This window comes from Curcuma longa, chromosome 8, assembly GCF_044706935.1.
Source record: "Curcuma longa cultivar G26 ecotype Majalengka, Jawa Barat chromosome 8, ITB_CL_G26_1.1, whole genome shotgun sequence".
Classification (NCBI taxonomy): Eukaryota; Viridiplantae; Streptophyta; class Magnoliopsida; order Zingiberales; family Zingiberaceae; genus Curcuma; species Curcuma longa.
The window spans coordinates 10,723,249-10,750,014 of NC_133868.1; the positions used below are offsets into that span (position 1 = coordinate 10,723,249).

The 26,766-nt window shown below is 32.2% G+C and overlaps 3 protein-coding genes across 3 annotated transcripts in view; 1 reads left to right on the forward strand and 2 right to left on the reverse strand.

The window, feature by feature from the left end:
• Nucleotides 1-237: 237 nt before the first annotated feature.
• LOC141833405 (uncharacterized) lies at nucleotides 238-7,003 on the reverse strand. The gene is made up of 6 exons (XM_074720835.1): nucleotides 6,569-7,003; nucleotides 4,739-4,816; nucleotides 4,560-4,640; nucleotides 2,939-3,096; nucleotides 1,742-2,844; nucleotides 238-678 (listed from the first exon to the last, which is right to left on the reverse strand). Exons 1-6 carry the CDS (start codon nucleotides 7,001-7,003, stop codon nucleotides 545-547), a joined length of 1,989 nt encoding a protein of 662 aa, XP_074576936.1. The 3' UTR covers nucleotides 238-544.
• A 3,614-nt stretch (nucleotides 7,004-10,617) lies between these two features.
• Nucleotides 10,618-12,458, forward strand: LOC141833380 (large ribosomal subunit protein uL29w-like). The gene is made up of 4 exons (XM_074720801.1): nucleotides 10,618-10,693; nucleotides 10,785-10,920; nucleotides 11,024-11,180; nucleotides 12,233-12,458. The coding sequence occupies exons 1-4, from the start codon at nucleotides 10,690-10,692 to the stop codon at nucleotides 12,308-12,310; spliced, it is 375 nt and encodes a 124-aa protein (XP_074576902.1). The 5' UTR covers nucleotides 10,618-10,689; the 3' UTR covers nucleotides 12,311-12,458.
• A 2,588-nt stretch (nucleotides 12,459-15,046) lies between these two features.
• The window catches only part of LOC141834018 (small RNA degrading nuclease 1-like), an 11,908-nt gene continuing 188 nt past the window's right edge, over nucleotides 15,047-26,766 (reverse strand). The window contains exons 2-11 of the mRNA XM_074721480.1: nucleotides 26,311-26,451; nucleotides 25,318-25,434; nucleotides 25,175-25,244; nucleotides 24,965-25,053; nucleotides 21,581-21,715; nucleotides 20,455-20,526; nucleotides 16,817-16,984; nucleotides 16,659-16,748; nucleotides 15,895-15,963; nucleotides 15,047-15,076 (exon numbers count right to left, since the gene is read on the reverse strand). Of these exons, the coding sequence (XP_074577581.1) occupies nucleotides 15,047-15,076; nucleotides 15,895-15,963; nucleotides 16,659-16,748; nucleotides 16,817-16,984; nucleotides 20,455-20,526; nucleotides 21,581-21,715; nucleotides 24,965-25,053; nucleotides 25,175-25,244; nucleotides 25,318-25,434; nucleotides 26,311-26,451 (981 nt within the window). The remainder of the gene's footprint in view (nucleotides 15,077-15,894; nucleotides 15,964-16,658; nucleotides 16,749-16,816; nucleotides 16,985-20,454; nucleotides 20,527-21,580; nucleotides 21,716-24,964; nucleotides 25,054-25,174; nucleotides 25,245-25,317; nucleotides 25,435-26,310; nucleotides 26,452-26,766) is intronic.

The following is a 26,766-nucleotide window of genomic DNA, read 5'->3' on the forward strand; positions in this document are numbered from 1 at the left end:
ACAATCTAACATGTATGTTTAAGGTGATAATCTAAATTTTCCTTTTCTTTTGGCTTATGAGTGAATATACCAATGAATGATTGAGCCAAAAAAGAAGGAAAATCTAACATTTATTACACAAGGTGAATATACCTTTTTTCCTTCTCTTATAGAAGTGATTGAGACTGACAGTAGAAAAAGGTATACTAACGAGTGCAAAAAATGTATTCCTTTCGCTCAATATTTTGTGTATCAAAAGCTAACACCCTAAATTCAATGTCAATCAATATTAGGATACAATTTACAAAATTAACATCATGGACAACATATGATTGATTGAAATTTCAGGTCAGTGTGGAAAAAATATCATGACTGTTCAGTATCTTCACCCAGAAAATCTGCTAAATCCTGCACTCTTACATGAGAATAATAACAATCCTCTCCACATGAAAGCTTATTGGTGGTAGCTATAAAGTATGACCGCATACAAAAAAAATGATGCCGAACAACCAAAAAAGTTGCTAAAAATGGATAAGAAATTGGCTCATTAGATATAATAAAGGAATCATCTTTCCTTATAAATGTTTCTAGTTCTTTTGGGATTGTACCAGTAATTCCTGAAAAACATAGGTTTAAATAAGCCCTTAAAAGGCAAATGATAAGTCAGATAGAATGATCGCTCTTTTCGTTTCCTTTTTCCTGCAAAAAAATTGAATTATGAATAACCAAGTTGCAATATCTTGATGACTTTGAACTAAAGAAAATGTACAAGAGATATGCAAGACCAAGTAATACCATCAGAGTAAAATTTATAATAGCATGCAAATAAAACATGATGTAAAATATTGTTCTACCAACCTACAGGAAACCATTAGAATCATGAAGCAAAGAATAATACTTAGTTCATGGATTATTCTTACTACTATTTGAAGTTTTCTTAATCACAAAATAAAATTTATAAAATACAAAGCTAATAATGAAAATATAAACTACAAAAGAAAAGTGTTACAAATTGATAATAAATAAATAAATTACACATTGATTCTAAAATATATGTACCATATAATGATAAACTATGAAGAAAAATATTATCATACATTAATATCAAAATTACAGTAGCATGTTCGATACATAATTTCTAAAATAATATCATTAGCTGATATGATACTAAATTTGCTAGGCAGTCTTTACAATTTATAATACAATAGAAATGTTGATTAAATTTTTTTAAAAAAAAAAGTTTTCATGAAAGACTTATGACAAATACTATATCTTTCTCCAGGCAATTTTAAAAGAGAATTGCTCCACACATTTAAGGACTACAGAGAAAATATAATTTAAATTGAAAAAAAATGAGGAAACAATTTTAAAAACCTTTTCTAGAACCAAGCTGGCTTTGGTTAACCATGTTGTTTGGTATTCTATAACACCTTTAATCCTAATCCAATAAATGCAACTTCCAGACAAGTTCCTAACTAAGGCAATACAGCAAGATGATGTAGTTAAGTTTGAGAATATTGGTTTCCTCTGACAACATTAAAATCTAAGATCTTCTCTAATAGACAATCAGATAAAATAATCACAAAAAAAAATCTTCCATTCTTTGATGATACAATAACTGATTACTGTGGTTCACATTGACACAATCAAGTCTGGGAGGAAAACTAGAAGTTTTGCACATTTAGAAGCATAAAGATAGGAGAATAATATTGAGAACAGTACAAGTTAAAACAGGTTGGATATAGGTGTAGGTTTAAAGTACCTGATTTATCTTTTGACTTTTGTATCTCTTCTTTGGCCATGATGTTCCTTTTCACTTCTGGATCATAATTTGTAACATATAAAAGATCATCCTGTCCTTTGGTCTCATTAAAAGAACCTTTTTGCAGAAAGTTCTCTACCAATGAGATTGAGCCATCTACTTGGTTACACAGTAAAGGTCTACCAGGACACCTACATGTTGGACTCGTATCTATCAGATCATTTTCTTTCAGCTCAGGTACAAAAAGCGTTGATATATTCTTCATTACAGGCTGGCAATCCTTCACATCAGCAAGCAGAGTTCTCATGCAGCCTATGTCATCTGGGGAGCTGGGAACTTCTTCACAGGCAGGATTATCTATACCTATAGTTGCAAGAGATATTGCCATATGGTTCATTGATGAATTATCATCTTGTGTGACATCATCAACAACAGCACAAGGTTCAGGTGTTGCCATATGATTCTTCAATGAACCATTATCTTGTGTGACAGCATCAGCAACAGCACAAGGTTCAGGTGTTGCCATATGATTCTTCAATGAACCATTATCTTGTGCGACAGCATCAGCCACAGCACAAGGTTCAGGTGTTGCCATATGATTCTTCAATGAACCATTATCTTGTGTGACAGCATCAGCAACAGCACAATGTTCAGATGTTGCCATATGATTCTTCAATGAACCATTGTCTTGTATGACATCATCAGCAACAGCACAAGGTTCAGGTGTTGCCATATGATTCCTCAATGAATCATCATCTTGTGTGACATCATCAGCAACAGCACAAGATTCACAGGGAGGAACAGGTGATGCAGGATTCATAGGTGATGACAACTTTTTGGTTTTCTCACCAAGCAAAAATGGTGGTTCAGTTGATATCAACTGGAAATCAATCGAATTTGAACCAAAAGATTGTTTTCTGATAAAAGTAGGAAATTTTGTAATGTCATCCAATGATAACAAATTGCCTTTATCACTGGAGATGGAATCCCATTTATCAAGCAAAAAATTTTTTGTATTGAATTGTCCATCAGGTATGATTCTTTCAATTCTGATAGTTTCCTTATAGAATTGTTTCTTCCTAATAGCATTAGCTAGCAGTGACCTGTCAATAAAGCAAACATAAAATTACAAACAAAGCAGAACTAACACATAAGATGAGTGAGAACTCCAATAGTTCAGAAACACGATTGATAAACCTGCAATTTTGAGAAATGGTATATTTGGCGTGCTCAGCTGACAGACCAAGCAAAAATACTGCTAAGTTTGCAACATCATGCGGCCCTCTAACATCATTAACAGTTGAAGCGGCACTTGATATGAGGAGATTTTTCCCTCGACTCCAGTCACATAGTAGCTAAAACCCAAGATGGACATATTATGGTTCAAATTATGTAATAAAATGCAAGCAACTAATTACAGACAATTTGCATAGCATTCAAAAAATACAAGTAAAGATTCTACAGTATAATTCTATTATATTGAATATTAAACAACAACAGAAAAATTTTCCGAATGTATAAAGCCATAAATATATCATCCCCAATCTCTAGTAAACTTTAGTGTTATGCATTAAAGTCATCACATATACTAGCCAATAATTTGAGAGGAAGGAAACCAATATCAATCCATGAGATTCCTCACATACTGAAATTTTTCGTATCACATGACATCATACCATAACCAAATAGGGTCATGTGTTTATACAACTAGTCGATGGAGGTACCAGTGTCCAACTCAAATTGCTAGGTCGGCATGGCTATAGAGGATAATGAAGAGTATGAATATAAGTATGAAATTAATATCAGGATAAATGAAGAGTATGAATATCAGAGATTTTGTCAATGAAGTTTTTCATAGATCTCACATTGTAGAATAATAGATCGACAAACTTTGAAACTTTTACTTTCAAAATTTGCACCACTGTTTTGTAATTTTGTTTCGAGTTGGTCAGCACACGCAACACATCTCACTCCACTTGCTGACCAGCACACAGAACTCTCCAAGACGAGGAAACATAACTGCAATGATGCAAGGCTTCACACAGCGATGCAAGGTTTCACTCGAGGCTTCCCATGAGGCTTTCATGGAATTTGCAATGATTGTGATGTGGCAGCATGCTTCCATGAGGCAACACAACAACAGTTATGCTTCCTCGTCAACCTAGGATTGGTTCTCAGCATCAACACCCAACATAGTTGACATGTCTATGGAACAAAAACCCCAGCACAGGAAGAGATTTTAATCCTTGATTTGCACTACACTGAGTTTAACTATTCTCCCATCTTTTTTACTAATACTAAAGCAATATCAGCTATATTTATATTCAGCCTATTTAATTAATTTGAGTCTTTAATTCAATCTAAAATGTTTTTAAATGCATAGACATGATTATTGGCATTAAATAAAAAGAACAACTAAGGGGGTAAAGGACATCTACAGGAGGCAATTCAAACTAGATTTACTCTACCCTCGGCTGCACATAAACATATCACTGAAGTAAAATAAAATTTTATAAAAAAAGACATAAAAAATGCAGATATTATGTGATCGAATCATTGCATAATCCATACGTGACAAAACATACATATACAATCGATATTAAGAAATTTATTTAACATTAGTTGTGAGTATATTAAATAATTATTTAGAGTGTAGAATGCAATCAGAATAACAGTCCATCAGAAAAGGTTATATTTACTATATGATGAATGAAAGAAGAAAAAAATGTAATGTGCACACACACACATGGGAAAATGCCATGTGAACATGTAACAAAATAAAGTTATCCGACAAGGAAACAAAGAAGATTTACTACACCTTTGCATCTGAAAGGATATTTCTTCTAACATGAGAATCAGCAATAAGATGAGAATATGTAATTTCAAAATATAGTCCACGCTGCAAATGAAGAAATATGAGAGTTATCAAAAATGAATCTGGCCAAAACTTTGAATCATTTCAAGCTCGGATAACTAATGCCAATGCACTTACAGCACCTGAATAGCAAGCTTAATAGATGGAATCTTCAAACGGAAAGGAAGCTTTTGGGAGAAGTCCAATGCAATTATATCAACCTATTATAGTTCAATCGGGCAACAAGGTACCAACAACAACTTTACTGCATTATTTATTAGATTCCAACGTAAAAGGTATAAATAAAAAAATCAGAAACACACAAAAATTATGAGTTGGATTAAAAGAAGAAAAAAGGCTTTGTCAAGTTATGAAAAAAAAAACAGGGCATTTATTTAGATCTAAAGTTGCAGCAAATAATGATGTTCCTTGAATTATGCACAGAGATATCCAACCTGGTTTATACTCTATAGATAAAGTGATTGCTTGTCCTCTAATGTCCATTATGTGGATTCATTCATAATGGGCATTCCAATGGTGGCAACCAAATCACTATAATGGGTGATCACCTAAAGAACATAAATAGTACATGAAAAGCACTTTGTGCATGGATTTCTCACTGAAAACAACTTTTGTAGCTCGTTCCTAAGGTGGAGGGAAAGGAATAGATTTTTTTTCTAAAAGACAGTGATATTATCAATAAGATGCAATTTTACATGCATGATTTATAGTGGCTCCCTACATGGAGATATACATGCAAGACTGCAGCTTGGAGCTAGATCCTCTTACAAATACTCACTAAAAAACAAGGTAATTAAGCTCGACCATTTATCAGCACAATTGCATCCCTGTTTCAAATCCAGAGTGTGCTCTAGGTAAGATTAAAAGGTGGCGAAGTCTAAGATCTGGTTCACTCTCCACTTTTCAATTGAAACTTACGCATAAAAGGTTTTAAGTTTAAAAAGCACCTGAGTAACCACATAGTGTATAAATTCAAAAATACAAACCCAGTTTAATTCTTTTTCTTTTTGATTTTGTGAAACATAAGCGTTTTATGCGAACTGTTGGAGAGAAGGAAACCTAAAAAAATGCCTATTTCATCTTTAGTCTCCCTTTGTAAATTTAAAGTTTAACCCACTGTTTCTCTTATTCCTTCAGCATTCATGATCATGTGATTTTGGGCCTTTTATTGGGCTTGAGCAATTCAACACACAAATGTGTGGTGTCGTGCTGAATGCTGAATCTAGTTCAAACATAGCCGCAGATGCAAATAAAAGATTGTTTTATATTCAACTTCATTATTTCCTTACTTTCCAATTTTCTTGTCCCATTTAAACGAACAGAGCATAGACTAACTGTTTTCACTTATCCAAATTTATCCTGATGTTGTAATGATGACTTACTACTGGACACTAGTTGATTTACATTTCTACATATAAGACTAAGCCACAGAGTATTGAGACTTGGTGTTCTTATTCAAGCCCTGCCAACATTATCCAAACTCAATAGGATCTTATCTTAATCTTATCTTTCATAATTGAATCTTAGCTTTTTGGTCCGACTATATGGGTCATACATCTATTTTAAGAGGGATACACCACTCTATTTGCATTGTCAATACTTGACACTAGTTTTTAGGATTGCAGCATGGCTCCCTGATCAATGCCATAGGGAGGCTAATCTAAGCCTGTAGAAAGGTCAAAAACAGTTCATACTAATCTATTTAAATAGGATAAATAATTTGAAGAACACATCCGTGACCTTTCAGCTTGTTTGGATAAGAAAAATGAACTCTAACTACTGATAGAAAAGAATTTTTATGAAATTATAATTCTGGTTTCTAAGGAATTGAAATTCCCATTCCTAAGTTTTTCAATCGAATAAAGATGTTCATGGAAACCACAGAATGCGAATTATATCCATATTTCCATTGTTCCATGTAAGCTAATAAAAACGGAGGTAATAGCGCTCACCACAGATGACTCACAAGCCTTGTCAAAAGCTTCCTGATCCAGAGGACGGACGGAGACTAGGTCGTAGGTCCTCAGAAGCGCGTTTCCGTTGAGGGATACGACGGCGGCAGCTCCGGCGACCGAGATGGTCAAGCGCGTGTACTGGCGGAAGGTGGAGGATCGGGGAGCGCCGAGGAGGTCGCGGTGGAAAGCAGCCGAGGAGGCGAGGACGGGAGCGACCTTGAGCAGAGATTCCAGAGAGAAAGGGCTGATGTTGCATCGGACAGAATCGGAAAGCACGCCTCGGAAGGGGCGGTCATAGGCGACGCCGACGTAGCCGAGCTCCATGGCCCTCACCACCGCCTTCAGCCGCGCGTCCTTACGGGCCTTGTTCTCTGATGGGGAACCGCCGCCGTCCTCGAGATAAGGTATGCTGAGATCGAAGAAGAGAGCCATGGCGTATGCCGTCCGAGAGAGGACGAGGGCGGGGAGGGAGGCTCCTAGGGAACGTCGGAGGGTTGTAGGGTTCTCTGAAGCGGGTTCAGGATTTAATACAACGGCCCAAACGGCCCATTGATAACAATTTAAAGAAGGCATTTACCCAAAAGGCTTTAAGACATTTTCTGGTTATACTAATGAATTATAAATAAACTTATTAGGACAATTATTAGTGATAAATTAGCTGACTTTAAAATATTTAATTAAAATTATTCACATATTTGACATATACCTATCAAAATTTTTTTAATTAAATTGTATTCCATTCTTAACCGTGATCGACCAAGATGATTATGATTTATAATTCACGATATTCAAAATTATTATTATTTTAAAAAATATATATATTTAAAAGATATAAATTTATTTAAAAAATTAACAGTCGAAATTAATCAGTCGGTCACAATGTTAAATGAATAAAATAAGATCATAATATTAAATGAATAAAATAAGATTATTGAGTAATTAAGAAAGTTAATTAAAATTAATAAATTTAATAATTTAGAAGTTGAATAGTCTCACGTTAAAAAAACTCACATGTAATAATAGATTGTAAAATTAATTTTAATAGAAAGGTAAAATAATTTCACGTCAACAAATTTAAGATAAATAAATTGAATAATTAATTTTAATAGAAAAATAAAATAATCAGAATTCAAGTTTAATAGGTTACAAAATTAAAATATATATAATATTAATTAATATTAAATCACAATATTAATATTATTAAATACAATTTATAATTAAAAATATTTTAAAAAGTAATGAATCGACGGTTAATCGCTAGAGCTATCAAACGGGTCAATCTATAATGGGGTGGGTCAACCCACCAAAAACTCGTCATATGACGGGATGAAGCAGGTTGACCCACCAACTTGGCAGGTTGAAAATTTTTTAACCCAAGATAGGTTGTGGGTTGGGTGGATCAATCCACATACCTCTTAAAAAATAAAAAAAAAATATTAAAATTTTTAAGTTTGGATTACAATTTAAATGGGTCAAGTTAAAATTTTTAAGTTTAGATTGCAATTTAGACATATCAAGACCACTAATTCATTAAATTTTCTACTTTAATTTAAATTTTAAAAAAAATAAATAAGTTTTTTTAACTCCGGGTCAACTCAAATCCACCACAGGTCAACTCACGCGGCCCACGAACTTAGGCAAATCGATCCACCCTAACTCATCTTAAAATGAGTTGATAAAATTTCAACTCAATTTATCTAAATAGTTTGACGAGGCAAACTAATCCGACAGACTTAGTCTAAATTGACAGCTCTATTAATCACTAGTTGAATGGCCGATTCAAACCGACAATTGAACTAGTGATCAGTTCTCTTTTTCGCTAGTTCATTTGTAGTCCAACTTGTTATCGATCTGTCAAAGATGAATCAGTTACGGATTTGAGCATGATGAATCAGGTTGATGGGTAATCAATTCGTTGATCCAGCTCGAGGTCGAATCTAAGTAGTTATATAGTTGTTATGAATCTTATGATTCTTGAACTAGACAAATATGGAATTCTATTAAATTAATGACTATGGATGTTAATTTGTTTCATATTCGTGCCCTTAGAATATCTAGCAAACTCCACCCAAATGTATTAGTCAAATATGTTTTGTTATTGCCAACAAGACGAACACACCCATAAACCTAATTCCATCCCAAACTTTAAGGGGGCGTTTGGTTTGATCATTTTCCGTTTTTATTTTCTTATTTTCTAAAAGTTACTGTTTGATTTGTGTTTTCCAATCTCATTTTTTAGAAAATGAGAAGTCATTTTATAAGAAAATAGAAAATGATATTTTTATCATTTTCTATAGAGAATGAAAATTGTGACTGAAAAAAAAAAATGGAAAAAGGTTGCTACAGTGTCGCACACCTCCTCATCGCATGATTATTTTAATAAAATAATTTATTAAATTAATAAATATAAATTGATAATTTTATTTTAATAAAATAATTCATTAAAAATAATTATTTTAATACAATAATTTATTAAATTAATAAATATAATTTGTTAATATTTTTAAAATTTTAAAATAAATTTATATATATTAATAAAATAATTATTTTATTCATTAAATTAATAAATATAATTCTTTACTTTTATTTTTTTAAATTTAAAATAAATTTATATTTATTTTAATAAAATAATTTATTGAAATAATAAATATGTTTTGATAATTTTATCTTAATAAAATAATTCATTAAAATTAATTATTTTAATAAAATAATTCATTAAATTAATAAATATAATTTGTTAGTTTTATTTTTTAAAATTTAAAAGAAATATATATATATTAATAAAACAATTCATTAAAATAATTATTTTAATAAAATAATTTATTAAATTAATAAATATAATTCATTAATTTTATTTTTTTAAAATTTAAAATAAATTATATTTTAAATTTATAAATATTTAAATTAAATTTTATTGAATTAATTAATTTGATTTCAATTAGATTTTACAGTACATTTGAAGTTATGTAATGTTGTATTAGAAAATCAGGTTTGACCCCTTTCTAATGTAGTTAATCCCCTTTACCCCTTTCTAATATAGTTAATCTCCCTTTTTCATGATAGGATGATATTTTTATTAAAAAAAATCTATTTTATTTATAATTTTTTATATTAATAAACCAAATATATTTTTTAATTTTAGTTTCTAGAAAATAGGAAATAATATATCATACCAAATATATTTTCTATTTTCTGAAAACTAGATCAGAAAATAAAAAAATAGAAAAAAATTAAAAAATAGAAAATAGAAAAACCAAACGCCCCTAAGCTTTTCCCATCATCGTGTCAAAGAAATGACTGCAACTGTTAAAATCGAAGACATGCCTAAAACCACAAACACAAAAGGAGACAAAGAAATGAACATTTTTATTTAACATTAGTCAAAATCATAATCATAAATGATAAAAATAGGGTTGGAACCATTTCCATATCATATATAAAAATGACAAAAAAATATCATTGCATGAATTGTAAACAAATTCTTATGTGCAAATATTTATGTCAAACTTGTGTATAATATTATAAGATACTAAAATTGTAGTAAAAAGTAAAATAAGTCATCTCAACGGTCTCACATGATCGATCTTACGATTATCTGTGAAAAAATAAATTAAGAAATCATAATTAACCATTATAAAAGAGGACATATAATATACTAAGATACTTATTGCTAAGTGACACTACGTTTTATAGATAATAAAATAAAGTTTGAGCCATCATTTTCATTTGTCAATTGTATTTGAACATTTTTAAAAATTTATCTTTAGCTTTCTTATAGAAAATATCAAGAAAGTGGTAGACAAAAAAAAAACTATTTCTTGAGATGTAATAAAATCTAATTGATGTCTTCCTATGTTATTTTTTTAAAAATTATTTTTATTTTATTATTTTTTCATTATATATATATATATTTTATCTTTAGTTTTTAGTATTTCCATTTTCATTTAATATAAAAATGGTTCGCTCGGTCGAGCCGAACTAAACCGATCCTGATGAGTTGGGGTTCCAACCTGCGGTATATAACTTGCTAGGGTTTCAGTCTTATGAGTCGGTCGATTAGGATTTTTCCGCCGCGGCAGCCGTGAGTTCGCGGAAGAGGGAGAGGCGATTTGGTTGCAATGGGTAAGCTTTCGATCTTTGTGTATTGGCAACTCTCCCTCTCTTGATCGCTTGGAAGAGTAGTCGTTTAATATCCACTGTTTCTCGGTTATAGCGAGGATCAAGGTTCACGAGCTCCGAGGGAAGTCCAAGACGGAACTCCAGAACCAACTGAAGGACCTCAAGAACGAGCTCTCACTCCTCCGTGTCGCTAAGGTCACCGGCGGGGCACCCAACAAGCTCTCGAAGATGTTAGTCATCCGTTGCCTGATTATTTTTTTTTTAAATTTGCATTTTCGCGTTGGTTGATTGCGATTACGCTCTGACAGTTTGGATATGTGATTGAGTTGGCAGAAAGGTGGTTAGGCTGTCGATCGCTCGTGTGCTTACTGTCATTTCCCAGAAGCAGAAAGCGGCGTTGAGGGAGGCTTACAAAAAGAAGAAGCTCCTCCCGTTGGATCTCCGCCCCAAGAAGACACGAGCCATCCGCCGCCGTCTCACCAAGCATCAGGTAACTGCTTTCTGTTATTTATCCAACACATTCATATAGCTTGACTCTTCATACTATGTCTGTTGTTGGTGCTAGGATTTTGTCGTGTTAAGATTTTCATCTTATTTGTTATCTGTTCTGGTTGAAAATAACACTGTATTTAACGATAATAACCATGATTAGAAAGAAGCATCATTTTTATTTGCATTGAACATTAATTAGTGTCGAGGATCTACGTTCACTCCACAATCGGTGGATTGAATGCCATATCCTTGATTGACATCATCTATACACGTTGCCTGAAGCAGAGATGTAGATTTTTTATGTTTTCAATTGTCAGAGAACAGTAGTGATCACTTATGTAATGTGAAAGAAAGAGAGATATAAAGAGCTCAGGTTTTGAAAATAAGGCTATCCTGGTCTGCATGTGTATTCTTATGCTGTGCTTACTTGGATGGAAGTAAGAGAGGACCAAAAATGAAAGAAATTATGTTGTTTACTCAGAAGGGGATAGAGAAGAGGAAGGGAATTGTTTTCATCCATTTTCTCTATTTTATTTCTGTCCAAATCTAGTAGCAATGGACTGAAATGTGAATTATTTACTAGTTATATTCACTTCACTTCCACCATTTTAACTTTCTATTTCCTCTCCCCCAACTAAATCCAACATCATGGTGCATTTTGATGTTCAATGTGATTATATAAAATCGAATTGATTGGAGTATTAGCATAGAAGTATATCAGTTAGTTAAAGGTATAAATCCTGATATTTTATGAGTTGTTGCTTGTTGAATTACAACTTTGATTGCTATTTGAAGCCATCATGAAATGTGCTGTGGCCAAACATTCCCATTAATTGTGAAGATTCATGTTTCAAGGTTTGAGAACAAGAGAGACATTGACAAGATGTCTAAAGTTTGAAGGAAGTAAATATTGTCACTATCATTTTCAAGAGGCTAACAAATATTGTAGTTGTCATTTAAGTCAAGCATACGCAAGTCATGGTTTTCCATGATATTGCAATTATTTTCCCCCCTTGAAAATTTATTGATGTTCTGTTGCAACAAACGCAGGAATCTTTGAAGACTGAACGTGAGAAGAAAAGAGCTATGTACTTCCCAAAGAGAAAGTATGCCCTTTTAGCAAATTAGTATCTTATGCTCCTGCTCTACCATTGAAGATACTGTTATGTGCTTCTGAAGTTGGTTATCAACTTTAAAATTTATGATTAGGGCTCAGTGCTTGAGCTATGCATCATTAAAATTTTGTTAGTTGGCATTTGTTATTTGTTGTTCTTGAGTTTGTGTTTCAAAATTTGAATTGCCTTTAATTTATAAATTATTAAAGGACATATTTTCCTTGTCTAAATGTTCTTTAGATTTTAAAACTATTTTGATGGCATTTTGATGTCTTAAGACCTATATCATTCTAATTATTGAACTGTTAAGGCCTAGAGAACACACCACAATTATCTTTCTTCAATTTAACATTCTTAATAAGGGTAATTTATAAACTTTAGCAATCTGTTCTTAAAAGAATTACTAGAAGATTACCTTGAACTTATCAAATTTTAGTAAATGAACTCAACTAGATTCAACTGCATAGCTACAAACACAAAAGATGTAGAACTGATAAGATTTGTTCAAACTTATTTAATTTTAGCAAATGAACTCGAACAGAGTGTGTTGAGATCAACTTAACTAGATCGATCATAGTGGTGTGAGCGGAGGTGAAGGCCAAAACTGAGCACTTTTGACCTTAGAGATATTGCGTAGAACTTCAAGCGGTGTGAGCATTCCAACCACAGTCACTTTCTTTTTCGCCAAATCCACCTTAAATGATGTCACCCCTGCAAGGTTGATCGAACAACGACCCATAAAAAATGAATAAATGAACAAATAAAATTATTTTATTCTTTCCTTTGTTCATCTATTTAGTTTCTAAGAACAAATAATTAACTTTTTTAATTAATAATAACAGTAATATTGCTGTATTTTAATTCATAAAATCAAATTCTAACCTTCCATCTTGGAGATGTGCTTCCTGATCTCCCTTTCACAAGCCTTGCAGTGCAAAGACACCCTCAAGTGCACAACCTTTCAGCAACACAATTTCGATATCGGTCAATAATAATCCCAACTACAACCAACAGAATCAAGATCATCAGTTTAACTTGTTCTAGGCAGGTAGCAGAAGAAGACGCTGTTGCTCCGGAGACGGCCCCAGATTTCAAATGAAGCAGAGCGGGAGCAGGACGATCGATTGGCCGACCGACGGCTGACCCTGCTGCGGAGCGCCGTCTCAGGACTGTGCCTACTTCTGCCGACGCCGAGGATGCGCAAGAGAAGCTGAGCTGCTTCATGCTTTGGAAGAAGGTTAGCTGTTGATAGATCATAACGCAGAGCTGTATTATATATGCTTTCTTATTCTCTACTAATTTTAAACCATAAAGAAAATTTAATGATTTTATATTAATTTTAAATAATAATAATAATAATAATAATAATAATAATAATAATAGAGACACCGCGGCCTATGAGGAAGAGACACCTCAAACAGAACAAAAGATGTATTAACTGCCAATAAATGCTAATGAAATCATTTGATTAATTATTGCCTCAGCTGAAGTTTATTCTTTTTGAGTCACTATTAGGGCATTAATTGTCTTACAATGACACATAGATGGTAAGTAATAAAAGGCAAAATAAGTATTCAAAATAGAAATGGAAAGAGATGCAAGTCACAACAATATAACTTGTATAAAATGAATGTATTGTGAAAAATCAAGTATAGATGTAATTACTTAGATGGATATTTCATAATATAAAAATTAATTAGGTTTAAAAGTATAGCCTTGAAATATCACTATAGATTAATAAATTGATAAATAAATTAATATAAAAAAATTATTAGGTTTGATTATGATAAAACACTAAAATAGCAATTAAATAAATAATAAAAATGGGGGAAAAATTTTCAACCTTTTTTTTGGATTATTTCAAATTAGCAAAATTTTTTAATATGGGCCGGGCCGGACAAGAGCAGTCCATCAACGGCCTCAGAATATAGTGATGCCTGACCTCTCCCTTTGCTTTAAAACTAGATCGCCGAGTGACATCTCTCGCTCCGAGACGGTATTCGGATTCCTATCTCACCCGGATCGCCCTTCCTGGATTAGGTTAGCTTTCTATCTATGCGTCATGTTGTTCTCGATCTATTGTTCTTTGATTTTTTTTTTGGTTGACTTTGCTTGTTTTTATGTACCTTATTTTAGAAATAATCTAATTTCAGTTTCTAAATTAATAAAGGATGGATATTTTGTTTATTTTGATAATAAAGTTATTGTCAAGAAAAATAGGAGGTTAATATCTGCTCTGGTACATTGGTTGACAATCTGTATACTCTTAATCTAATAAATCTCACGATGCAACAGAAGGAAATTAATAACACATCTTCTAACTCTAATAAGAGAAAAGAACCTTCGCAAGTGAACCAAACATATCTTTGGCATCTAAGGTTAGGTCATATTAACTTGAGTAGAATTCAAAGGTTAATAGCCGATGGACCTTTAGGTTCATTTGTGGTGGAAAATTTTCCAACCTGCGAGTCCTGCTTGGAAGGTAAAATTGCACCAAGAGGTCTTTCAAGGCAAAGGGGTATAGAGCCAAAGAAGTGTTGAAATTGGTTCATTCTGATTTATGCGGTTCTATGACTATCCAAGCGTGATAAATTTAAAACACAATGTAAAAAGTAATATAGATACATTTAATTTATATAATGAGAAAAGTGTAAATATAGAAAAATAATAGCAGAAATATATAACTAAATTTCAATCTTGATTCTGATTGCAATATCACAATAAAACAAACAAACTGATTTATTGACGTTTATTTCAAGATGACGGTAGAAGAATCAGTCTGTATGAGAATCAAAATTAGTGAAAAAGTAAAGATCCAATGAATTGCCTCAGAAAATCTACTACTAAAACTAGTTATGATGAATCTTAATTACACTTACAGTTCGTGCATTATGTGTTGGTCTCTAAAACAGTTAAATGGAAGGTTTGACACAAGGTGACACTAATCAGATATGCTAGCATGTACCCTTAAATAACTAAAAATCAAGATACCTGAAAACATTTACATTTTCATATTATTCTACTGTAATTGTGCCTATCACACTTTTGCTCATAAATAGTCCATATATGCAAAAAAAAACAAACTGTTGTCCAACATAAGATATGTAAATGTTCTTCATGCCAAGGCACATCTGGTTCCAAGGGCTCAAGGCTCAAGTTAAACCAAACATAACTAGGTGTAGATAAACCTTTTGTGGGAATGCGTTATACATAAAGTGAGGAGCATAAAATTCCAATAGTTAGTTCAAGCTAAGGATGACATTGAAATTTGTATTATATTTGCACAGAGATATTTTTCTTGGCTCTCTGAAAGAGACATATTGCTAACTGTTATCAGATATAAATTATCAACTAATAAAATTTTGGGCAATTCTCAGGCAAAGAAAATTTTGCTTATTGGTTAGAGATACTGTGTCTGAAACAAGAGAAATTGTCATTTAAAGCTAAACTAAATACATCTACATCAAAGAACAATGTAATCTTCACCTTCCAATATAGCCAAAAAAAGTTTCAATATATTAAACAAAAAATTCATTCCAGCAAGAACAAAAAAGCACTTTGCAGTGGGCAGTGGGCAGTGGGCAGTGGGCAACGCACCTCATCATAGAATGGGAAACAGAACTGTTTTGTGTATTTTGGATGTTCCATTGTCAAACGGACCAACCTCTGCAGTTCATTATGATTAGAGTATTGCCACCCGAAGTAAGGAAAATAACTTTTCCAATAAACAAAAACAAAAAGAACTAGCAAAGCAAAAAATGAAGGAACGTGCTTATGAGAAAATAGGCAATAGAAGCAAATTTTGGAGTAGATATTATAATTACAGTATTTTTATAGTTGTAGAACAAGAAAAACTGAAGAAACTACATATTGAAGCATTAGAGGAATTGAATTCTGAATATTATGATCAGAGTTCCTATATATCCATTGGAGTTAAACCTTACTACGTTCAATCTACATAGATACAACAGAAACATAAAGCATGAATCATTGGTCTAAAATGTAAAGATATCATCCAAATAACTAAAAATCCTTCTTCTTTTTTGGCTGGAATGTAGGCCCTTCCAAAGGCCAACTAAGGTCCAACTATTGCCTAATAAATAAAAAAACCAAAGGCAACAATTATAACCAGTGGCAAACTTCCAATGAGAAACAAATATGTTCCAAAACAATTTTGATATTAGATATTGACGTTGACATAACCAAACCCGTAGCTGTAAAAGGCATATCTAAAAGGATCTTTCACTTTTGTTTGGTATCATTTATAGAGAATACTTCTAATTTAGTAAAAGAAAGTACTTATACAGAAATAGAAATGCAAATAAATTTGGGAAAGAAACTGGTAAGTGTTGATTACATACTTGTTTAGGTGATTCAAGATGTACAAAATCCTTGATGAACTGCTTCATCGCATTATGATCATTGTTCCTTCTTATCATTTTATTGAACACCTAACTCCAAAAACACAAGTTTAAATACCAATCACACCATATCATCAAAAGCCTCTTTCAGTAATTACCTTCTGTTGTTCTTTCGTAAATGTTTGCAGAAAATCAACCAAAAGTTCTCTTGATCTCCTAGTTGGGTCACTTAAGCCAGAACCAAATTTCTTTAAGAAGTCTTTCCATCCTCCTGCAGCACCTTTCAGTCCTTGTTTTTGAGTATGTCTTACCATCTCAGCAAGGACCTACAATAGTAAGTTTGATTAATCAGATGTAAGATAGAGAAAAAATGCTTAAGTTTGGCATGCATAATTACATATCCAAATGCAAAAGAGCTTTCACATATGCTATGATCCTTTAAAGAGAGAAATGGCATCCATTAAAGAGGAATATAGTATACTTGCATATAAATGTTAATACACATTAGGAAAATACCCAAAAATTAATAGCATAAAAAGGATAAGGAAATGTATGTCCTTTTAACTAAATGATTTTTCTTTTTTTTCCACCACTTAACTCTATAATTTTCTACCTTAAATATACCAGTAGGATTTAGATCCTTCTTAAATGTGCTACTCAACACCTCCTGCTTAATAGAAGATGTCTTTTTTGGAAGTTTGTTGCTGAGAAATTAACAGTATAGACCTGCTAACCTCTCTGACTCCTATGGAACCTGGAATGAAGTGCTAACTTTTGTTATTTGAACAAATATCATTTTAAATTTCACTAACTTTGAGAAGAAGTTTCTTGAACTCAGTGGGTGATCTCCTAGGAGATTTCTAGAGTCAGATAAAGCTTACAAAACCTTTTAGCAACAATGGACGCAAAGAGATTAACCACAAACTGGAAATTAATTACACTGTATTTTTTTTATATGGCAACCTGTCAATTACACAATTCCATGGAGGAACATTTCCAATCGACGACCCAACTCCAATTAGCAAATAGTTTACCTATTCAAATCCTATAGTTGGTTAGCATGGACAGCGAAATATTTTAATCTTGCCTAACTTCAATATTAAAATATTTTGCCAATTTAGATACTGAGTTATTTCATCTCAAAGTATTCTGTCTGGGAAGCAAGTGCTCTCCCCTCTCTATAAATTTGGCAAGCAACTGTGCACTCTCTCTCAAGTTTTTCAAATCCAATGAGCAACAATGCTTTTGCATTCTAAACTTATTTCCAACTTCGGCCATATCTCCTTTTTCAATACCTCAACATTTGTTTGTGACTTCCATAATATCTTAAATTTGTGAAACAAAAAGGTATGTAAATATCATAATCAATTTAGTAAGCTGTCTTATGTATCTCATATAGAGATCATAATTCCGAAAAATGGGTAAGATATGGTTAAAAGATTATTATGTTACATAGTTTATGAAAGAAAATGATACAATATCACGGTAACCATTTTTTCAGTCAATGCATTGGTATCATAAGAGCTATATTTGCAACAGCTGTAGATATACTATTGGATCTTAAACCTGTGAAGAATTTAACCTCGTATCATGTTAGCGTTATTTAATGATTAAAGAGAAGAAATCTAATATCAATCTCCTAATAGAATAAAGCAGTTAAAATTTTGGTATAAATAGGGCATCTTGTCATTGGCCATAACAAGCTACCTAGGTCTAATATTCTAATTAGTTAAGAGAAAATTAAAAATATTTTTGCGCATTAATTACACTTTAACTCTTGCATCTACTAAGATAATCATAATTAAATTTGAGAAGAAAAATAACATTGATGAGTCTTCTATTTTTAACAGTTAATTTTTTATGTTTATTGCTTAGTTCTAATTGATTTAGGCTTACATAATAATTTTCAAATTTTATTAAAACATGAAATTAAAAATATTTTAGGATATTTTTGAATTTCACCAATTATGAAAAACAAAACAATAGAATCTTTTTTTCAAGAAAAGAGGATTGTACACTAAAGCTTAAGCTTCATCCCCTGAACCTACAAAGCATAATGTTGATGCATCACAAAATGAACTTCCAATAAAGATTCCCACAGTTGAATTATATGATTATGATATAATATCCATTGTTGTTATGAAATCCGCGGCATATCTAAAGGTTGAACCATATCAACTAACTTTGCCTATAGATTATATTGATAGGAATAGACATTGTTTTATTGATCCATGGTACAAATCATTTGTCTATAGGTTGAAATATTCCCTTACCAAGAATATTGCATTTTGCCTTTCATATTTTATCTTATGTCTAATTATAGATGAATCATGGGATATATCAAAAAGAAAGTAAATGATTATTGTACTAAAGTTTGTTTACAAATAAGGCTTAATTCTAGAATGATTATTCATGTAGCAGAGACTAACCCTTTGAAATTAGAAATTTGCAATTTATTTTCTCGTCATAGTCTCCATTTGCAATATATTCAAAGCTAAGAACACAATAGTGCTAGCAATATAAGTGGGGAGTATAATGGTTTACAAGAAATGGTTATGAGAAAGTTCCCATTTTAGTATTATTTTCATTGTTTTGCCTATCGACTTCAATTATGTCTAGTTATAGCATCTAAAGAGATCATTCCTAATGACCAATTTTTTGTATTAATTTGGTTGTTTTTTCTTCCAAGCATCATGATCAATAGAGATTTGCCAAAGAAGCTGAAAAGGCAAAACTGCTTGTAATTGATGAACACAAATTGATAAAGAAAAAATAAATAAATTGACCCTGCAGCAAGCTAGAAATACTCAATAGAGTTCTCATTTGAGTTTTTAGGCATTTTAGTAGTGATACGAAACAACTTGTTCTATTTTTAAAAAATATTATATTGATGTATGTTCTTCTAGCCAAAGAATTAAAGTTGATGGGCATGTGATAAAAAGATATTTTACTTGAATGCAAATTCATTTTTCACCTTTTCAAGGGCATGTTGAGTATGGCGGATGATCCTTATCAAATTTTACAGCATAAGTCTAGCAATATTTTGAATCTAGTGACAACAACAAACGTACTAATTCAAATGCTGAAAGAAAGTGGAAATAGTGAGAACATTTTGTGTGAAGCAAGAAATATAAATCTCTAATGTGTCTATAGGATATACAGTTGGCAAGGTCATGATCTTTGAGATCTTATCACTATGGAGCATTATTTTCAAATTGATGTGTTAATGACTACTGTGAATTTTCAGTTATTGAAATTGAATAATACATTTAATGATGATATTGTGGTACTCACAATTAGTTTAACCTTGGAACCAAGAATGCATATAAAACTTTATTATTGAAATATCTGCAAACTTGTAGAAAGTTATATTCTAAGGATTTCACAGTGAACAAGAAAAGTTACACTTAAACTATCTCATTGTCACATTTTAAAAGTTTTTTGGATATCTGATATTTATTCTTTTACTTGCATTGCTAACTTTTGCTACACTTATGTATGTGGTTAATTTGCAAAAGATTTGGATTAATTTTACAACAACGTGTAATCGAGAGCAATCAAATCAATTATGATAATTACTTTTGCTTTTAATTTGTTTTTAAGTCAACCCCTTACCCTTCGTTTGTTATTAAGATAGGCCTGATTTTTTTTTTTAAAAAAAAAGGAAAACCAAGACCTGGCAGCGTGTATAGTAAGAGAATTCTCCTTCAATGTTGCATTATATATACAAGATATAAAATTTTGCGCCTTAAGAAAAAATAACGATGACCAATAAACACAGAAGAAAAGTGTATACCTCCTTGCTGGCACGATCAATCGCCTTTCCCATTGTAGTGTCAGCAGGGACACTCGCTACTTCGTTGAAAGGCTGGATAAGATAGAAGAAGCTGTTAAAAAGGAATATGAACAAACTCTGTAAAAAAATCCCAAACTTCAAGTGACTGTATTTTAGCCATCCCTCAGCCCCTTGGCGTCGTAGGAGAAAAGCGATGAGAGAAAACATAGTAGCAACAAGAGAGTGAACTACCAGAGAGGGGCGGAGAAATAGACGTAAGAAAAAGAGTGAGGTACGGCAATGGCGGCTGAAAGCTCCGCCGAGCAAGCAAGCAGGATGACGAGGACCGACGGCTGGTTTTAGGTTAGCAATTGTTTTCAGCTTCGTCCCCAACAATTTTGAAATTTATTAAAATCATTATACAATTTTTTTTAAAAGTTTTAATTTAAGAATTTATTTTTAAAAACAAATAATAAAGATCAAAATCATATATATTTTATAGGTTTATAAATAAATTATTTTGTAAAAAAATGTAAGTTAAAATTTTTTTAATTAAAGTTGATGAATTCATCTAATCAAACTGCTTGATCTATCCCTAACCGTTTCCTAGACCTGTAGGATTAAGTTTAACTATAGACTATTATAAAATTAAAGGCTTCGTTTAAAATTAAGAGGGTCAAAAATGATCCCCTAATCCGATTTGAGTCGACCTAAAAAATATTGAATTAAAGTTGAGAGTTTTCGGATTTAGATTGGATTTGGATTGAGAGTTTTTGGGTTAAATTGAATTCAGATTGTGTTTGGATTGACCTAAATTTAGAATTTAAAATTTTTTTAAAATTAAATTAAATTTTATTTTAAAAATTAATATATTGTATGTACATCAATAACATAAAGTTAGTAGGATAATGATGAAATACTGAGATAAAAATAAAAATATTATCATTAGGCAGGATGATAATATTTTTAAAAACAACCATGGCCATAATCTTCAGGATGAAATACTGAAGATTTTTTTTTTAAAACAACCATGGCCATTTATTCAGTTAAAAATTAGCAATGTGTTAGTCCCAACTTAGATAACAAAAAAAAAGAACTATGGTTGTTTGTTCAGTTAAAAGTCAGCTATGAATTAGACACAACTTACTTCCACATCTGTGGTAACAATGGGATCCTCATATCCATGTTCTAGCTTGGCGAGAACTAGCTTCATAGCAGCTTGTGCATCATTAAGACAATCATGTGGTTCTCCATCATTACGAACTGGAAAACCCAACACTACCTGCAGATCATGAAGTTGAATAACTGAAGAATCCTGTGCTGCTAACATTACATTACATATAGAATAAAGAAAGCAATTAAAATGCACATAGCAATCCACAACTCATAACATAAGGTGGAATCCACCAAAAAATTTTTAATGCAACTTGAAAAAGAAAAATTAGTCAATGCATAGCCAAAATTTTGCTCATTGATTCCACTTTAAGTCAATATCAGATTTACTTCCGTAAAAGGTGGAATCCGCCACCCCAGCGGTCCCACACGATCGGCCCCACGATCATCTGTAAGGAGATAAATTTGGAAGCAGCAGTCGGCCACTACGGAGGAGGGCATCGCCTCGGCTTCGCCGAGATTCGACCCTTGCTCACTTCAACAAGTCTGCTCCGCACTAACCAACTCAACTATGCCCTAGGGGCCCATATCAGATTTTCAATCTTGGGCAAGATCATGCTAATATATCTCTTAATATATAATACAGGTCCAATTAGTTCATGATAAATTGATTTGACATAATTTTAGATTTAGGTAAGCTCCACAAATGAGAGAATAAACTGATAATCATATTGAAACTGAAGCTCCAGCAACTAATACAACTTTAGAAACTAAGAACCTGGAAATTTCAATGCAACATAACTGAAGTCTATATTAACAAAATATTAACACAAAACCAATACCTTTCTACTGACATGAATCACGGTCCAACATAAGAAATGACAAGTAGCTTAGTTTCCCCCAGTTCATGTTGTAACATAGTATAAATGAAGGTCATATGCTACTCCAAACATTTAATTTTTGTAATGGGATTGGTGAGCTGACTTTGGCCACTAATATCAATTGAACTAGTTTCAATAAAATCAATGTCAAAAGAAATATAGGCTTTGGGGATGCAAGCTACAATTTTACTATAGAATCTTCAACTAGCTTTTTTGCCTAAAACTACCAAGGAAAGCCAACCTATGTAAGAGAGGGATGAAAATTCTGGTTTCATGTGCTCACTGTGGAGAAAACAAGGAAAATAGAGATCATATAGTGTACACATTCCCACTAGCAAATCTAGGCATATATAACCTCACACCAAATAGCACCCTCTCATGCCACAAGCAACCTACACATCAAACTGGTGGAAGTGGAGAATGGAACCATGGTAAGGAGCAATAGCATGATAGCACGATCACACAGAGCCTCCAGCATAATAGCAATTTAATAATTCTTGAAAACACTCCAATATCAGAAGACAAATGGATTACTTTTACAAATTTCTATATGGTATTTAAAGTTTTTCCTTAGGTTTCTTGATGCATTACTGCTGTTACATTCTGAAGCTGAAGTCTACTTGGTTGTTCATTGTATCATTTTATTTGTAAATTACGAAATGATAAATCTGGCCTAGCCCATATACCTCAATAAATCAATGTCAAAGAGAAGAACTAGGATCAACCACTTCAATTTTTATTGAGTCTGAATAAGCTTCAGTGAGTTTGATCATTTCATGACCAAACTAGCAAAAAAGAAACTGAGATCCATTCATTAGATAACACCAGAAAAGAATTTAACTTAGTTATCATAACACCATCTATAAGTAGAACTAGCATCTCCAAGTCATTAAATAATTCAAAAAGCCATCAATAAGTGAAACTAGCAATAACAACTTGTCAACCAATTCAGTATGAATGACTTTATTGTTAATTACACTAGATATTTCTAATAATTATAGTCATAATCACTAATGTGATTTTTTGGGGAAATTGAATAGAGAGAAATTTTATTGTCAAATCATTGCCAAACTGTCAACAAACAAGCAAATACAAACTAAGATTCTTCTCATATAATACACACCTTAAATTCTACTCATATGCCAATCTGTCTCTAAAATCATAGTTGTCATTGTTATCAGCAACAAGCCGTGTATGTTCCAACTATTTAGAATCAAGATCATCTATATAAATCTTATCCCTCATTGAGCTCTACACAGGAGTCTATCACTAATAATTTCCAAATCAATTAAATGAACTGTTTTCTTTTTTAAAAAATTGAGAACTTACTCTGTCAATCACTTACACCTTCCACTCTAATCAATTTAACTCTTATAACAATAAGATCACATAACAAAACAGTCAGCAGTCTACTTCATACAATTCCAAACCGTCTTGGTGTTGTCTTGTTGTTGCTTGTAGCAGTTGTTGCTAATGGTAATTACTTGGACCTCAACCCAAGAGGAGCTAGCAATCACAGAGGAGGTTGGGAATAATAAAGGAGCAGCCCAAGATATTAAGTGACATCAACATCATCTCATATATTTTTTTTCTTATGATCTATTACAGCTACACCAAATTACTCTTGGATAACTATAGACCGAATGTTGTTGATATCAAATTTTATCCTATCTAGTTGTCGCGTCTTAAATTATTCTTAGATTTTAAATGACCAACTAGGATGGCCTGAACCAACTCATGGCTTTTAGGGTTCTAGTATTGTCTAACTACAATTTGGTTGAGTCCAACATGTAGATGCAGAAATTATACCGATGTTGGTCCAAACTCGCTTTAGACCTATAACAAGTAAATTAGGGTTTAAGAAAGTTTATAGGGCAGTTTGATCTTCTTAACTAGATCAATGGAAAACTTAAATTTTCTCTTCCCTTCTCTCCCTGTGTGGCTCATACCCTCGCCACGTACCATGTCAACCTCTTTTTCTTTCATCTCGTGACCAAAGCCTAAATAAACAACCATTCTCATTTCAATATAATCTTTATTCTTTGTTCTCTAAAATTCACATGAATAACTATCTAGGAGCTATATCATAAATTTTCATACATAAATAAAAGTCATGCAAATCTTTTTTCTCTATATTACTCCATAGTTGTCTTATTAAATAACCAAATAATTCAAGGATGAAGCCAGAAAAGGGTGATGATAACAGGTGCCAAAAATACAAAGGGAGCTACTAGAAATTAATAATAAGGAGTGGATATATCAGAATTCAAAAAAAAAATAGTCAACAAATCTGCAAAGCCATTATGGGATAAAACAGGACCTAAGTGCTTGGTGGAAGTACGAAACAGTGGGCAAAGACATGAAGGAGATCATAATATCTAAAAGTAGAATAAAAACAACATGGTCATTTCATAAGTAGACTTATTTGGAACAAGACATTAGCAACTCTAGAATTATTCTATACTAGTGTAACAAAAACTCAGCAGTCTGTAGAAAAATATAAATAACGCATGCATGGAATTCTTTTATTCACATACCTTGCACAATGTGTTTAAGGAAGGTGGTAAGTCTGCAAACTTGAAGATACATAAGGTGTCGATGACTCTAAGGTGATCAACTTTTACGGCTGCAAAACGTAAAAGACAGGAGGTCATACATCTTGTATAACCTTTGTTGGGCTATTGTTATGAGCATATAAAAATTAGAAAATAGAATAAATTCTAGTAAGAAAATATAACAAGGCATACCTCGTAAATCATTATACAAGCTATGGCCCACTAGGATTGTTCCATGTGACAAAAGTTTCTTCAAAGATTTCTGTATAAAGGAACAAGGAACATTAACTATGGAAACAATGCAATACTGCAAATGTAAGTGGAAGATGAACTACCTGTACATCAGATAAGGAGCAAGTTACTCCTTCTAAATCTTTTGAATCCATCCCAGTAATGTTGGTTCTGTAGTCAGCAACAGCCTTCATGGGATTTACAAGTTGATCAAGTTTCACCTGAAGGCAGACATTTAAATGCAAGCATCACGTAAGAGTATGAAAACATATAGCCTAAATATCCAGATATGCACTTGTGTAATATATCTTTATTACATATCAAATAAACTGTGTATGTTTTAGAGAATGAATACAGCTCAAAGAAATTGAAATCTAAGTCCAGTAGAGAAAAAAATAGGCCTGGCATGAAGATTAAAATCATCTAAAAAGTTTCACAAGCTAGAGAACTGAAAGTCCTCTACTTTGAGCATCCCTTATCTCTACTGCAGATAACAGACTTCCTAGTTTCTAAAGGCAACCACAGAAAATGATATTATGTAGTCCCTATCAACACTTTCACGTTAGAACAGCAAATGTTCTTTTGTAATGCATTAATACTACCATTTCTCTCATAGTAACACATCTCATAATGTCAAGACATTTTTCCTTAGTAGCACGTCTCATAATGTTTATGGTAAATATATCTGAACTTATATTCCTAATGACCTATCTGAAAAAGCATTCAAATGAAGAAACAAAGTACTATCTTTCTGAATCAAAATGATGCATTTATAGAGGACAGAAATTCAACAAAGATGCAAGGCTTTCATTAGGACAATCAGAGAAAGATAGGTGGGTCATGATTTTTTTCAACTTATGCAAAATGAGAAAAATGATTACAGATATTTCATTCAATAAATTTTATCAATATCTCTTGAGCATGCGTCTTGCCTAATCATTGCATTGGATGGGCTTAAAGTGGTGAAGAGAAAAGTCTGTCACCCTCAAGATTGCATGCTTTTAGCATTCAACTGTCATCGTTCACCGTTTAATTCTATGAACAATAGCATTGTGTATCATTTAATTCTCTAAACAATAGATTATGTATCATTCTACCTGCAAATCTTGATCCACTACACATACTTTCACCACTGCTTCAGTACCATCCTCACAGAGAACCATCTCACAATCAATCGCAAGCATAGTTTCTGATTTCATTTCTTCAAAAAATTCGCCAAGATGAGTGGTTACCCATCCCTGAAACATAAATCAATTAATTAGCCAAAATTTTGACATAAGCATTCATACCAAAAACACAAAAACAAAAAAATAATACTTAGACTCATACATCTATAACTCAGAAAACTTAAGAAAAACATACAACATATAGTGAGAAAGAATGCATATGAGAAACAGAATAAAGTTAGATGTGTTTGATTAAAAAAAGCAATCCCTTCTTTCAGTCAGGTGACCAGCATCAGCAGTCTTAATCAATAATACATCTAGACAATGTCAAACATGAATATGACCACTGTAAAATGATAACAATGAAAAATATAAATCCTATTGTTC